Raw genomic sequence first — 14,470 nt, 5'->3', positions numbered from 1 at the left:
GAAGTTGTTCGCCGCCCACAGCGACGTCGCTAGGAAGTTAAGTACGTGTGACGGGTGTTAGCGATATTGTGCACCACGGGCAGCGATTTGCCCGTGACGCACAAACGACGGAGGCGGGTGCTTTCACGTGTAAAGCCCCCTTAAGGCCCTAGTTCCTTAATACTAGTCAGACAAACCTAATACAAAAGGCTTGAAGCCTTCTAAACTGTGGACCTAACAGTCCTGCCTGTAAATTAAATATAAAGAAATTTAGTAGAAGAGGAGCCAGTTGGGAAAGGTCTACCTGGTTGTTATAAATTGAACAATAAAGAAAATCCAGCGCGATCCTCAGGCTATAATAAAAGTCCAAAGGTTTATTTGAAAATTTCCATTAAAAATATAGCGGTTTTGCAGATAATTAGGATTGGTGTGTACCTCATTGAACTACGCGTTCCGACACATAGTCTACCTGGTTGTTATGGGTGATGCCGGGTGGCATCTGCATTGAAGAATGGGAGTTTTAGACTCAATCTGAAGAATCCTGAGCTTAGCAGGCATTCAAAAATGTCTGTCCAAAACTGGGGAAGAACAATCCTGCCCTACCAGGAAAAAATCTAGATTCCTCTGGAATGTAGAAGAGATAACCTATCAGCGGAAACTCCAGAAGAGCTAGGATTCTTGGGAGACCATCAGAGGTGTAAAATATTTAAATGACCTGTCGGTCCAGACAACGCAGCAAAAGTTGATCATCTGAACAATCTGCCTTAAAGGGAACCAACCATCAGGATTTTCATATATAAAGTAAAGCCAGTGTTATACTGGCAATAAGATGCTGAATCTAAGAATACCTTTTGTTCAGAAATTGGATGTTTTATTTCATAAATATGTGCAAGTAAAGTTCCAGCAATGCACTGACAGGTGCAACAGGAAGGGAATTTGTGCGTCAGGTCTTGCTATCTATTCCCGCCCCTCATACCTGACATCACAGCAGCTGGGGGTCACATAACCAGCACTGAACTACAGGGATAGTGCCGCTCAGTGCCAAAATTGATTAAAGAAGATATCTCATAATACACTTAACTTACTAATCCCAATAGATGGGCCAACTGCTTTAATTCAAATATCCGTGTCTATGAAAATACCTTTAATTTCTAAATCTGTGTCCCAGTCTTCAGATTTAGTGTCTTCAGCTGTGTCTTCAGGTAGCTTTTCTGAAACAATATGTTCTCCTTTTTCTTCTGTGGGTATATCGTCACTGGTTTCCTGTTTCACATCTTCTTCAGTCATGAACTTTGCGCTCTCTGATCTTGGTACAATCTAGAAAATACCCAATAATTCTCATTTATAACAAGGAATAACTGTATTGCACAGCATTGGCCACTGCTGATGAGCCCTGCTTAGTCCTAGCAAAAGTGTCCAGTGCGGTGACCAGACATGTTACATGTAACAGCTGATGTACATGTCCCACATTCCTACCTCCAAATGGGTGAGCGGGGACTTACTTTCCATAGAACTCTGGCTTATAACAACCCTGCCAGTAAACTTATGGTTATTGAATGTTTGCACTCCTAACCTACCTAGTGATCCAAAGAAAGGTCTTCATTTAAATGTGCACAGAAACTACACGGCAGCACGGGGAGACTGTGCATCATGGACTCTATAGAGGGCCTGCATCAGAACCTGGCCGATGCAATTGAAAGCAATGATTATAGAGGGAGTGGCTCGCTCTTGCTCATCATTCTCCTGCTGTGTCTGGCTGCGATCTGCCACTGACAGCTCAGTACAGCAGAGCCAATGCCAGCATCATGACGTACATTGTGGATGGAACTAGCGCGCAAGATGCTCCCATCCCACAGATGCTCCAGCCTCCTCAGTGATATTAATGCCCTAGAGCCTTCTGTGATGTATGTACCTCCAGCCTCCCCAGTGATTTATATGTCTCAGCCCACCCTGTGAAATATATATGCCCTAGCCTCTCCTGTCAAGTAATTGCCTCAGCGTCCCCAGTGTAGTATGTGCACCCAGTTTCTCTTGTAATCTATGTTCCCCCGGTACCTCCTGTTATGTGCCCCCAGCGTCTTCTGCAATGATATATGTACCCCCAGACCTTTCTGGGCTGTATGTTTACCCCTCCAGTGTCTCGTGTGATGTATGTGGTCCCAGCCTCCCCAGTGATTTATATATGATCCTAGCCTCTCCTGTCAAGTCATTGCCCCAACCTCCCCAGTGATATACAGTGGGTTAAATAAATATTTGATATCCTGCGTTCCACTGAAGGTCCTTGGGTTCCACAGCATCCTGATCAGGGTCTGGTAAATATAATTGCGGGTTCTGTCATCTCTCTTTGGGGGTGTCTGCTTTCTTTAATGAAGTGTCCTGCAGTATTCTTTACCCTTTTTAGCTGCATGGACACTTCATTAATGAACCACAACTAGTACTTATATTTCAGCCTTAGGCTATGTGCGCACGTTGCGTACAAGCCCTGCAGAAATTTCTGCAGCGATCTGAAGAGCACATGTGCGCTTTAGATCGCTGCAGAAATGTCCGTAGTGAGCGCCGATTCCATGCGCTCTGCCTGCAGCTCCTGCCATAGACAGAGCAGGAGCTGCCGGCAAAGCGCAGGAAAGAAGTGACATGTCACTTCTTTTTGCGCAGCGCTTCGGCAGTAGCCGAAGCGCTGCGCTCTTAGACGCCACGTGCGCACGGCCCCTGCACAATCTCCATAGACTGTGCAGGGGCCGCAGGACGCATGCAGTTACGCTGCGCTACAAAGCGCAGCGTAACTGCATGTTTTTACGCAACGTGCGCACATAGCCTAATACTGAAAAGGCTGACATTTCCTGCTAGAGCTTTTTTTCGAGAAAACAATGTACTTATTTCATGCAATAAAATACAAATTAATTTTTTAAAAATCATACAATGTGATATTCTGGACTTTTTTTGGGAGTGATTCTGTCTGTCTCAGTTGAAGTGTACCTACGATAAAAATTACAAACCTCTCCAAGTGGAAAAACTTGCAAAAATCGGCAATGTATCAAATACATATTTTCCCCACTTTATATGCACCCATCACCTCCTGTGATGTATGTGCCCAGTACCTTCTGTAATGTGAATGCCTCCAGGTCCTCCTGCAATGTATGTGCCTCCAGGTCCTCCTGCAATGTATGTGCCTCCAGGTCCCCCTGCAATGTATGTGCCTCCAGGTCCCCCTGCAATGTTTGTGGCTACAGCTACTCCTGCAACGTATGTGGTGCCAGCCTCTCCTGCAATGTATGTTTCACCAGTGTCTCCTGTGATTTATATGCTCCATCACATCAGCAGAGAGTTAATTGTTTGATTAACTGTAGCAGGGAAATGTACAATTTGATAATCTTATGCTGCCCCGGAAAGATTGTATAAATATCCAAATGGCAGATAAAAGGTTTATGACCAAGGTCTAAGAGCCATGTGCTCGAAACGCATCTGGTGTGCGGTTTAAAGAACCTTTGGATTTTTCCTGACTCAGAGATGGTATACTTTCGTGGCTTATCTTTATTATAAGAAAAATATTCTTTGTATTTAAAAACGTTTTTCATTAAAGCTGTGTTTTTATGGAAACGTGAAGCTAGATCATTCCTTGTTCACCTGTGCCTCAGATGCTGAACAGCAGCGGGATCTCGTGCCTCCACACCGCCAGGAGTGCGGACTTCTTGGGGTGAGCTTGATATTTGTTTCTTTGCACAGATAAAAGGTTGCCCACTCCTGTTCTACCTTTAAGAGATTTAATCATAATCGCAGATTTTTAACTTTAATAGCATTGAGACTATGGAACTTTCTACCACATGAAGGTGTAATGATTTATTCACTGCAAAAGCACTAGGAGGGCCTAGATGCCTTTCTTGAAAAATATATTACAGGTTATGAATGCTAAATGTTGTGATGGGTTTGTTGATCCAGGGAATAAAGGGTGGTTTACACGCTGCGACATCGCTAGCGTTTGCTAGTGATGTCGCGAGCAATAGCACCCGCCCCCGTCGTTCATACATTTGGTGATCGCTGCCGTAGCGAACATTACCGTTACGGCAGCATCACACGAACATACCTTATCAGCGACGTCGCTGTGACCGCCGAACAATCCCTCCTTCAAGGGGGAGGTGCGTTCGGTGTCATAGCGACGTCACTGCGGCGTCACGAAGCGGCCGGAACATGCCGCCCACCTACTTCCTTCCTCATTGCCGGTGGACGCAGGTAAGGAGATGTTTGTCGTTCCTGCGGTGTCACACATACCGATGTGTGACGCCGCAGGAGCGACGAACAACCAGCGGCATGCACCACCATCGATATTATGAAAAGGAGCGACATGTCAACGATCAACGATTTTAGACGTTTTTGCGATCGTTGCTCATTGGTGTCACACGCTGCGATGCCGCTAACGGCGCCGGATGTGCGTCACTAACGACATGACCCCGACGATATATCGTTAGCGATGTTGCAGCATGTAAAGCACCCTTTAGTCGGAAAGCTGTATGTGGATTCAGGAAGGAATTTTTCCCATAATATTGGGCTAACAGTATCTACTCTATGGGGTTTTGCCTTCCTCTGGAACATGTTAGATTCTAGATTTAGACTCGATGGATTTATGTCTACCTTCAACCTTAAAAACTGTATACTGAAAAATCACAATATCACAGTATATAGTCCCATTGGCATCACCAGACAATTGTGTCATTTGACATTTACCATTTAAATTAAACCGTAGCAGCTAGCTGTTTATGGCAGATCCTGCTTATGGGATCCAGCCAACTAGATAGTGTGCTGGAGTCTAAGGCACAAAGACAATTCACTTGACCTGTTAGGGGTTTTTAACTTACGGCTGCAAAAGCTGGCAAGTATGTGATATACACAGTAAGATAACATAGTATATAGATATTACATGCACACACAACTATACATCATACTTGACAATTTCTGTAGTCATAAAATTAAAAGCCAACTGTCTTCTCGATGGATTGGCCTTGCAGGGGTTTCACTGTGTGTTATGACAGATCCTCAGTGCTATATACACATATAACTTACTTTACTGCTGACGCTTCCTCGGCTCAGGGTCGAGAGCGGTCTGCTGGGTGGTCTGCTTGGAATTCCTCCTAAGGAATGGCTGCCTTCTTCCTCCTCTGCATCCTTTGCCTCTTCCACTGAAGGAAGCATTGGACTCATGTCCTTAGAAAACCTCTTGCCTAGCACCATATTACTGTTGGCACTGGTTTATCATTCACAATATTAATATTATTCTGGCTGTAAATATTTATCCAGAAAGGGTTAGATCTGGCTCCTTACTCCTCATTCATTGATCTGCTATTTGGGGAAATATGTTTTTATAAGAACAGGCAGCTAAATGCTGCACAAGGTGGGTCTGCTCAGATTTCTGTTGACTATCACTACACACAAACATGCTGGGCTGCTTTTTTTCAGGCTGACAATGCCAAAGACCAATCAGAGCAGGAGAAGAGAGAAATCAGCCAATTAGAAGCCATTGTGAGGAGTGCTAGACTCTGGGTTTGTTGTTATGTTACCATGGAGATGCTGACTGCTGAGCAGTGATTGATCCGCAGCCTCTCACTACACAGCTTCTTTCTGCTTTCCTCATCCGCAATAGCACAAAATACAGACAATGTATAAACAATCACTTCAGGCCGTGTTTATATACGGAATATTTGTTTGTGCTGATTTATCCACACTGAATATCTGCTGCAGAATCCTGGTCTTCTGCTTGAAAATGCAAAATAGATTAAGCTATCATTGTAGTGAAGATCTTATATTAAGGAGTCAGCCATTACACGCAGATTCCCCGAAAAGAAGTCAGAATGGACAAAAGTCACTCGTATTCTCATGTCATTACAACCGTCTGAAAAAAAAATCCAATCAAACGATCAACATGTTGTTTGTCTCCCAAATTGGTATAATTAAAAATGTCAGATCACCACGCAAAAAACAAGCCCTCACTGAGCTCCATCAACGGAAAATAAGAAAAGGTTACGGTTCTTGGAAAATGGCGACGGAAAGGAAAAAAATGATACAAATCTGATCTCTCCACCGGCACTGATGTGGACAATCACACTTACAGGTCATTTACCACACAATGAATGCTGTAAAAAATAACACCCAAAATGAATGTATTCTGTGTTTTTCTTTTTATCATTTCATCGCATTTATATTTTTTTTCCTGCGTTTCAAAAAATTAATTTGTCAAAATGAATGGTGTCATTCAAATCTGCAGCCCCTCCCGCAAAAAGAAAAACCCCTCATACATCTATGTTGAAGGAAGGAAAAAAAAAAAAAAGTTATGGCTCTTGGAAGAAGAAAAGTAAAAGAAGGGAATTTTGTTTACTTACCGTAAATTCCTTTTCTTCTAGCTCTAATTGGGAGACCCAGACAATTGGGTGTATAGCTATGCCTCCGGAGGCCGCACAAAGTATTACACTCAAAAGTGTTAAGCCCCTCCCCTTCTGCCTATACACCCCCCGTGCTCCCACGGGCTCCTCAGTTTTGGTGCAAAAGCAAGAAGGAGGAAAAAGAATTATAAACTGGTTTAAAGTAACTTCAATCCGAAGGAATATCGGAGAACTGAAACCATTCAACATGAACAACATGTGTACACAAAAAAACAGGGGCGGGTGCTGGGTCTCCCAATTAGAGCTAGAAGAAAAGGAATTTACGGTAAGTAAACAAAATTCCCTTCTTCTTTGTCGCTCTATTGGGAGACCCAGACAATTGGGACGTCCAAAAGCAGTCCCTGGGTGGGTAAAATAATACCTCGTAAGAGAGCCGTAAAACGGCCTCTTCCTACAGGTGGGCAACCGCCGCCTGAAGGACTCGTCTACCTAGGCTGGCATCCGCCGAAGCATAGGTATGCACCTGATAGTGCTTCGTGAAAGTGTGCAGGCTCGACCAGGTAGCCGCCTGACACACCTGCTGAGCCGTAGCCTGGTGCCTCAAAGCCCAGGACGCGCCCACGGCTCTGGTAGAATGGGCCTTCAGCCCTGAGGGAACCGGAAGCCCAGCCGAACGGTAAGCTTCGATAATTGGCTCCTTGATCCACCGAGCCAGGGTTGATTTGGAAGCCTGTGACCCTTTACGCTGGCCAGCGACAAGGACAAAGAGTGCATCCGAGCGGCGCAGGGGCGCCGTATGAGAAATGTAGAGTCTGAGTGCTCTCACCAGATCTAACAAGTGCAAATCCTTTTCACATTGGTGAACTGGATGAGGACAAAAAGAAGGTAAGGAGATATCCTGATTGAGATGAAAGGGGGATACCACCTTAGGGAGAAATTCCGGAACCGGACGCAGAACCACCTTGTCCTGGTGAAACACCAGGAAAGGGGCTTTGCATGACAGCGCTGCTAGCTCAGACACTCTCCTAAGTGAAGTGACTGCAACTAGGAAAACCACTTTCTGCGAAAGGCGTGAGAGAGAAATATCCCTCATTGGCTCGAATGGTGGTTTCTGAAGAACCGTCAGCACCCTGTTCAGATCCCAGGGTTCTAACGGCCGCTTGTATGGAGGGACGATGTGACAAACCCCCTGCAGGAACGTGCGTACCTGTGGAAGTCTGGCTAGGCGCTTCTGGAAAAACACAGAGAGCGCAGAGACTTGTCCCTTAAGGGAGCCGAGCGACAAACCCTTTTCCAGTCCAGATTGAAGGAAGGACAGAAAAGTGGGCAAGGCAAAAGGCCAGGGAGAAATACCCTGAGCAGAGCACCACGACAGGAAAATTTTTCACGTCCTGTGGTAGATCTTGGCGGACGTTGGTTTCCTAGCTTGTCTCATAGTGGCAATGACGTCTTGAGATAACCCTGAAGCCGCTAGGATCCAGGACTCAATGGCCACACAGTCAGGTTGAGGGCCGCCGAATTCAGATGGAAAAACGGCCCTTGAGATAGCAAGTCTGGTCGGTCTGGTAGTGCCCACGGTTGGCCGACCGTGAGATGCCACAGATCCGGGTACCACGACCGCCTCGGCCAGTCTGGAGCGACGAGGATGACGCGGCGGCAGTCGGCCCTGATCTTGCGTAACACTCTGGGCAACAGTGCCAGCGGAGGAAACACATAAGGGAGCTGAAACTGCGACCAATCCTGAACTAAGGCGTCTGCCGCCAGAGCTCTGGGATCTTGAGACCGTGCCATGAATGCTGGTACCTTGTTGTTGTGCCGGGACGCCATGAGATCGACGTCCGGCACCCCCCAGCGGCAACAGATCTCCTGAAACACGTCCGGGTGAAGGGACCATTCCCCTGCGTCCATGCCCTGGCGACTGAGATAATCTGCTTCCCAGTTTTCCACGCCTGGAATGTGAACTGCGGAGATGGTGGAGGCCGTGGCTTCCACCCACAGTAGAATCCGCCGGACTTCTTGGAAGGCTTGCCGACTGCGTGTGCCGCCTTGGTGGTTGATGTATGCCACCGCTGTGGAATTGTCTGACTGAATTCTGATCTGCTTGCCTTCCAGCCACTGCTGAAACGCTTTCAGCGCAAGATACACTGCCCGTATTTCCAGAACATTGATCTGAAGCGAGGACTCTTGCTGGGTCCACGTACCCTGAGCCCTGTGGTGGAGAAAAACCGCTCCCCACCCTGACAGACTCGCGTCCGTCGTGACCACCTCCCAGGATGGAGGTAGGAAGGATTTCCCTTTCGATAATGAAGTGGGAAGAAGCCACCACCGAAGGGAAGCTTTGGTCGCCTGCGAGAGGGAGACGTTCCTGTCGAGGGACGTCGGCTTCCTGTCCCATTTGCGAAGGATGTCCCATTGAAGAGGACGCAGGTGAAACTGCGCGAAAGGAACTGCCTCCATTGCTGCCACCATCTTCCCCAGGAAGTGCATGAGGCGTCTCAAGGTGTGTGACCGACCTTGAAGGAGAGATTGTACCCCTGTCTGTAGTGACCGCTGCTTGATCAGCGGAAGCTTCACTATCGCTGAGAGGGTATGAAACTCCATGCCAAGGTATGTCAGCGATTGGGCCGGTGTCAGATTTGACTTTGGAAAATTGATGATCCACCCGAAACTCTGGAGTCTCCAGGGTAGCGTCGAGGCTGTGTTGGCATGCCTCTAGAGAGGGTGCCTTGATCAACAGATCGTCCAAGTACGGGATCACCGAGTGACCCTGAGAGTGGAGGACCGCTACTACAGTAGCCATAACCTTGGTGAAAACCCGTGGGGCCGTTGCCAGGCCGAACGGCAGTGCCACGAACTGCAGGTGTTCGTTCCCTATGGCGAAGCGCAAGAAGCGCTGGTGCTCTGGAGCAATCGGTACGTGGAGATAAGCATCCTTGATATCGATCGATGCAAGGAAATCTCCCTGGGACATTGAGGCGATGACGGAGCGGAGGGATTCCATCCGGAACCGCCTGGTCTTTACGTGTTTGTTGAGAAGTTTCAGGTCCAGGACAGGTCGAAAAGACCCGTCCTTCTTTGGGACCACAAACAAGTTGGAGTAAAAACCGTGGCCCTGTTGCTGAAGAGGAACAGGGACCACCACTCCTTCTGCCTTCAGAATGCCCAGCGCCTGCAGAAGAGCCTCGGCTCGCTCGGGAGGCGGGGATGACCTGAAGAATCGAGTCGGGGGACGAGAGGTGAACTCTATCTTGTAACCGTGAGACAGAATGTCTCTCACCCAGCGGTCTTTTATTCGTGGCAGCCAGGTGTCGCAAAAGCGGGAGAGCCTGCCACCGACCGAGGATGCGGAATGAGGAGGTCGAAAGTCATGAGGAAGCCGCTTTGTTAGCTGCCCCTCCGGTGGTCTTTTTAGGACGTGACTTAGACCGCCATGCATCAGAGTTCCTTTGCTCTTTCTGAGGCCTTTTGGATGAGGAGAATTGGGACCTGCCCGCGCCCCGAAAGGACCGAAACCTCGACTGCCCTCTCCTCTGTTGGGGTATGTTCGGTTTGGGCTGGGGTAAGGATGTATCCTTTCCCTTGGATTGTTTGATGATTTCATCCAAACGCTCGCCAAACAATCTGTCGCCAGAAATTGGCAAACTGGTTAAGCGCTTTTTGGAAGCAGAATCTGCCTTCCATTCCCGTAGCCACAAGGCCCTGCGGAGTACCACCGAATTGGCGGCTGCCACCGCCGTACGGCTCGCAGAGTCCAGGACAGCATTAATAGCGTAAGACGCAAATGCCGACGTCTGAGTGGTAATGGACGCCACTTGTGGCGCGGACGTGCATGTGGCTGCTTCAATTTGCGCTTGACCTGCTGAGATAGCTTGTAGCGCCCATACGGCTGCGAATGCTGGGGCAAAAGAAGCGCCGATCGCTTCATAGATGGATTTCAACCAGAGCTCCATCTGCCTGTCAGTGGCATCTTTGAGTGAAGCCCCATCTTCCACTGCAAGTATGGATCTAGCCGCCAGTCTGGAGATTGGAGGATCCACTTTGGGACACTGAGTCCAACCTTTAACCACGTCAGGTGGAAAGGGATAACGTGTATCCTTAAGGCGCTTAGAAAAACGCTTATCTGGACAAGCATGGTGATTCTGGACTGCCTCTCTGAAATCGGAGTGGTCCAGAAACATACTCGGTGTACGCTTGGGGAACCTGAACCGGAATTTCTCCTGCTGAGAAGCCGACTCCTCTGCTGGAGGGACTGAGGGAGAAATATCCAGCATTTGATTGATGGATGCAATAAGATCGTTCACTATGGCGTCCCCGTCTGGAGTATTAAGATTGAGAGCGCCCTCAGGATCAGAATCCTGATCAGCTATCTCCGCTTCATCAACTCGAGATTCCCCTCGCTGAGACCCTGAACAATATGATGATGTCGAGGGAAAATCTAAGCGAGCTCGCTTAGTCGGTCTGGGGCTGGGGTCTGTGTCAGAACCCTCAGCCTGGGATCTATGAGATACCCCGGGAGGACATTGTTGGTCCAACTGAGGGGGGCCAGGGAACAAAGATTCAACAGAGTCCCTGTGCTGAGATACCGGCCTGTACTGTAAGGCTTCTAGTATCGTAGCCATAGTCTCAGAGAGTTTTGCAAACTCTGTCCCCGTCACCTGGACATTGTCAGCAGGTGGCTCCCCCTGGGCCCCTCTTAGCAGAGGCTCTGGCTGAGCAAGTGCCACAGGGCCCGAGCACTGTATACAATGAGGGTCAGTGGAACCTGCCGGTAGCGGGGTCGTACATGCGGCGCAGGCAGCATAATAAGCCTGTGTTTTGGCACCCCTGCCTTTCGTGGGCGCCATGCTATTATCTTCCCTGAGCAACACAATAGGGTATATAGCCAGACATCAACTGTGCACTATACAGTGTAAAATAAACATATAATGTTACACTACTGCACAATGGGGCTAGCACCACAGGTGCTGCTTACCACCCGCTTAAAGCGGTTGTGATGCCACCAGAGTCCCTGCCTGGGTCTCCCAGATTTTGTCCCCCTCTGCAGCGTCCGAGGAGCTGACAGGAATGCGTCCTGAGGAGAGGAGGGAGCCGTGGGCGTGACCCAGAAAGAGCGGGAACTGGTGCCTGCACTGTGCACAGTGAGGGGAGTGGAGTATGCAAAGCATGCTCCAGCCCTCAGTGCTGCTCGTTCTGTGCAGCTTCCCGCCCTTCCCCTGCCTGTCAGGGCTATGGGCGGGAGGAAAGGAAACTAGGCCGCAAAAAGCCGGGGACTCTAGTAATAAACGCGGCCGCCGTAAAAGCGCGGCCTGCGTGGAAGTCCCCGGCGCACTACAAGTCCCAGCCGCGCCGCAGTGTTTCCAAGGCAGCGGCGGTCAATGCGGCAGTCCCTATACATAAACACACTCAGCAACGCTGAGTGTGTAATGGCACATATTAACCCGGTCAGCGCCGCGGTCCCCGGTGCACTAGCACACCCAGCAAAGCTGGAGTGTTGCTGTGCGCGGTCCCCACGGGGACACAGAGTACCTCCAAGTAGCAGGGCCATGTCCCTGAACGATACCCGGCTCCTATCCAGCAGGCTCCACAGGAGTTGTGGATGAAGCACGGTCTCATGTGCCTGGAGACCGATAGGATCCCACTTCCACCAGAACCCTGAGGGGGATGGGGAAGGAAAACAGCATGTGGGCTCCAGCCTCCGTACCCGCAATGGATACCTCAACCTTAACAACACCACCGACAAGAGTGGTGTGAGAAGGGAGTGTGGGGCCCCGAGGTGCGGTGTCGGTGCAGCTGTGCATTACCTTCAGGGACTCCACGCGGCTGGATCTTGTCACAGGTAGGAAATCCTCTATTTTGATTGTCGTGACGCCACTCTCAGAATTGCGGTCAGTGGGGACCGCCACTGCAGGTTAAGGGATGCCTGGGGCTGATGGTGGGTGCAGTCAGTTGTAATAGCCTCCTGAGAGTGAGGCAAGCCCCAGGGCCCTGTGTAAGTGTGTGGAACCACAAGGCGCAGAATAACTCAACACAAGCAGAATGTCTTTCAGGGGTTTTACTCACTGATGATGGCAGGGTGAGTAACCCGGGCGTAGCTGGGATGAACCAGGCTGGAACCAGGCGTCCTTCAGGCTGACTTGTGAGGGTGGCTACTGACTCGCCTTCCTTAGCCCTTCTGTTGTTTGTGGTAACCCCGACTTGCAGTCCCTACGGGGGTCACCCAGGGAAGTTGCTGCTCCCCTCGTTTCGGCCCGTTTGCTTGTAGCCTGGACCAGGTCACTCCGGCTGCTTGCCTCCTGTGAACTATGGGCCCTCACTTTGCTACGTGGCTGCGGACTCTGTGGTGTTGTCTTGGGGGTTTGAAGTGCCCCCTCAGGCAGGTTTGGCAGAAGAAAGCTGGATCTATCTCTGCACTGGGACCTGTTACCCCTTCGGGCCTGGTACCTCCCTGGCAGTCCTCTTACTCTCCACTCCGTTGCTCTCTCTTTAGCCTTGTGTGGATTTCGGACGGCACCACTAGGTGACCGTTCTCCCCCGTCAGTAGTCACTGCGCGGACGCTGTTAGACTGCAACAGCTCCAGGGTCTGCTTCTGCTCTCCCTGAGCTGCACACTAAACCGGCTCACTCGTGGGACCTGCACTGCTGCTCCTGTCTGAGCTCCACTTCCATGCTCCTCACTCCTCCACACTCTGCTTCAGACTGCCCTCTCCTCTTTTCCCTTTGTGCCTGCCTACGTCACCTAGCAACCAGGCTCTCTACCACACCCCTCGAGTGGAGATGGAGGCTTCGCCCCCTCCTGGGATCCCCAGGGGTCCTCTCAAAGGTACATGTGTGAGACCTGATCACTATGCGCCTGTGTAGTCACACCTCGGTCAGCCTTCTGGATTACCTGTTTGTACTGTCCCCAGCATGGGTGCAGTACTCAGTGGTGCCTGACCAGGTCAGGGGCGCCACAGGAGCATGCTGGGGGCCCTATATGGGCCCACTTTTCTTCCATCCGACATGGTCAGCAGCTGCTGCTGACCAATCTGTGGAGCTGTGCGTGCGTGTCTGACCTCCTTCGCACAAAGCAAAAAACTGAGGAGCCCGTGGGAGCACGGGGAGTGTATAGGCAGAAGGGGAGGGGCTTAACACTTTTGAGTGTAATACTTTGTGCGGCCTCCGGAGGCATAGCCTATACACCCAATTGTCTGGGTCTCCCAATAGAGCGACAAAGAAAAAAGCAACGGGCAGGAAAAAAAAAAATCCCTGGTTATTAAATGGTTAAATTGCTCTTTTCTTTTAATTAAATATTGCTCATGTCACAATTAGGCCTAGGACACACGGCGAGAAAAACGGAGGGAGTGGAATGTGATAAAACATCGCATTCTACTCGGACCAATATTACTCTATGGGCCAGCACCCATAAATGAGGACCGAGAAAACAGTCGCAGCATGCTACGGGTGCAATGCGATCCTTTCTCTTGCACCCATTCAAGTCTATGGGGCGAGAGAAAGATCGCACTTACACCGGTGTAACGCGAGTGCAGTGCGAAAATCGCAATTGCCATTTACTTTGGAGAGAGGGAGATAAATCCCTCTCTCCCCTCCTTAGCGCCGGCCCGCCCCTCCGCAGCTGCGGTCTTGATCGCACGCCAGCGTGAGCCGAGTGTCATGCGAGGATTGTAGTAATCCCAGTGTGGCCCCAGTTCCACTTACGTACAAATAATTGCTCTGATACTCATCCCGAAAAGTGTGACGAGTGTCATGTGTCTGGTGTTGTGTATGTCATACTAGTGCATTTTTTTTCTCGCTTAGCATCCGTATGACATGCGAGTGCTGTGCGAGTCTGTAGGTTTTTGTCGCCTAGCCTCCGTTTGCCATCTGTATGACATGCGTATACCATCCATATGCAATGCGTACGTGATGCCGTGTGATATTTTTCTCGCATCCATAGACGTGCATTGGCAAGTCCGGTGCGATCTATGCAGCATGCTGCGATTTTATACTGAGCATTATTAGAGCTGGAGAAAAATAGCAGATGGACACTGCCTGATTAACACTGGTGCGAGTACAATCCAGTGTTTTAACAGATTGCACTCATCCGTGAAAATCGCAAGTGGAACCGAGCACTAAGGCTGGGGCTA

The 14,470-nt window shown here is 49.6% G+C and overlaps 1 protein-coding gene across 2 annotated transcripts in view; it reads right to left on the bottom strand.

The window, feature by feature from the left end:
• The window catches only part of LRRC74B (leucine rich repeat containing 74B), a 61,161-nt gene extending 55,761 nt beyond the window's left edge, over positions 1 to 5,400 (bottom strand). For both annotated transcript variants that reach the window (XM_075320163.1, XM_075320173.1), the window contains exons 1-2: positions 5,035 to 5,400; positions 1,122 to 1,296 (exon numbers count right to left, since the gene is read on the bottom strand). In XM_075320163.1, the coding sequence (XP_075176278.1) occupies positions 1,122 to 1,296; positions 5,035 to 5,202 (343 nt within the window). In that variant the 5' untranslated portion in view covers positions 5,203 to 5,400. The remainder of the gene's footprint in view (positions 1 to 1,121; positions 1,297 to 5,034) is intronic.
• Between the last annotated feature and the right edge of the window lie 9,070 nt (positions 5,401 to 14,470).

This window comes from Anomaloglossus baeobatrachus, chromosome 1 (assembly GCF_048569485.1).
Source record: "Anomaloglossus baeobatrachus isolate aAnoBae1 chromosome 1, aAnoBae1.hap1, whole genome shotgun sequence".
NCBI lineage: Eukaryota > Metazoa > Chordata > Amphibia > Anura > Aromobatidae > Anomaloglossus > Anomaloglossus baeobatrachus.
This window is presented reverse-complemented; position numbering and strand designations above follow the sequence as displayed.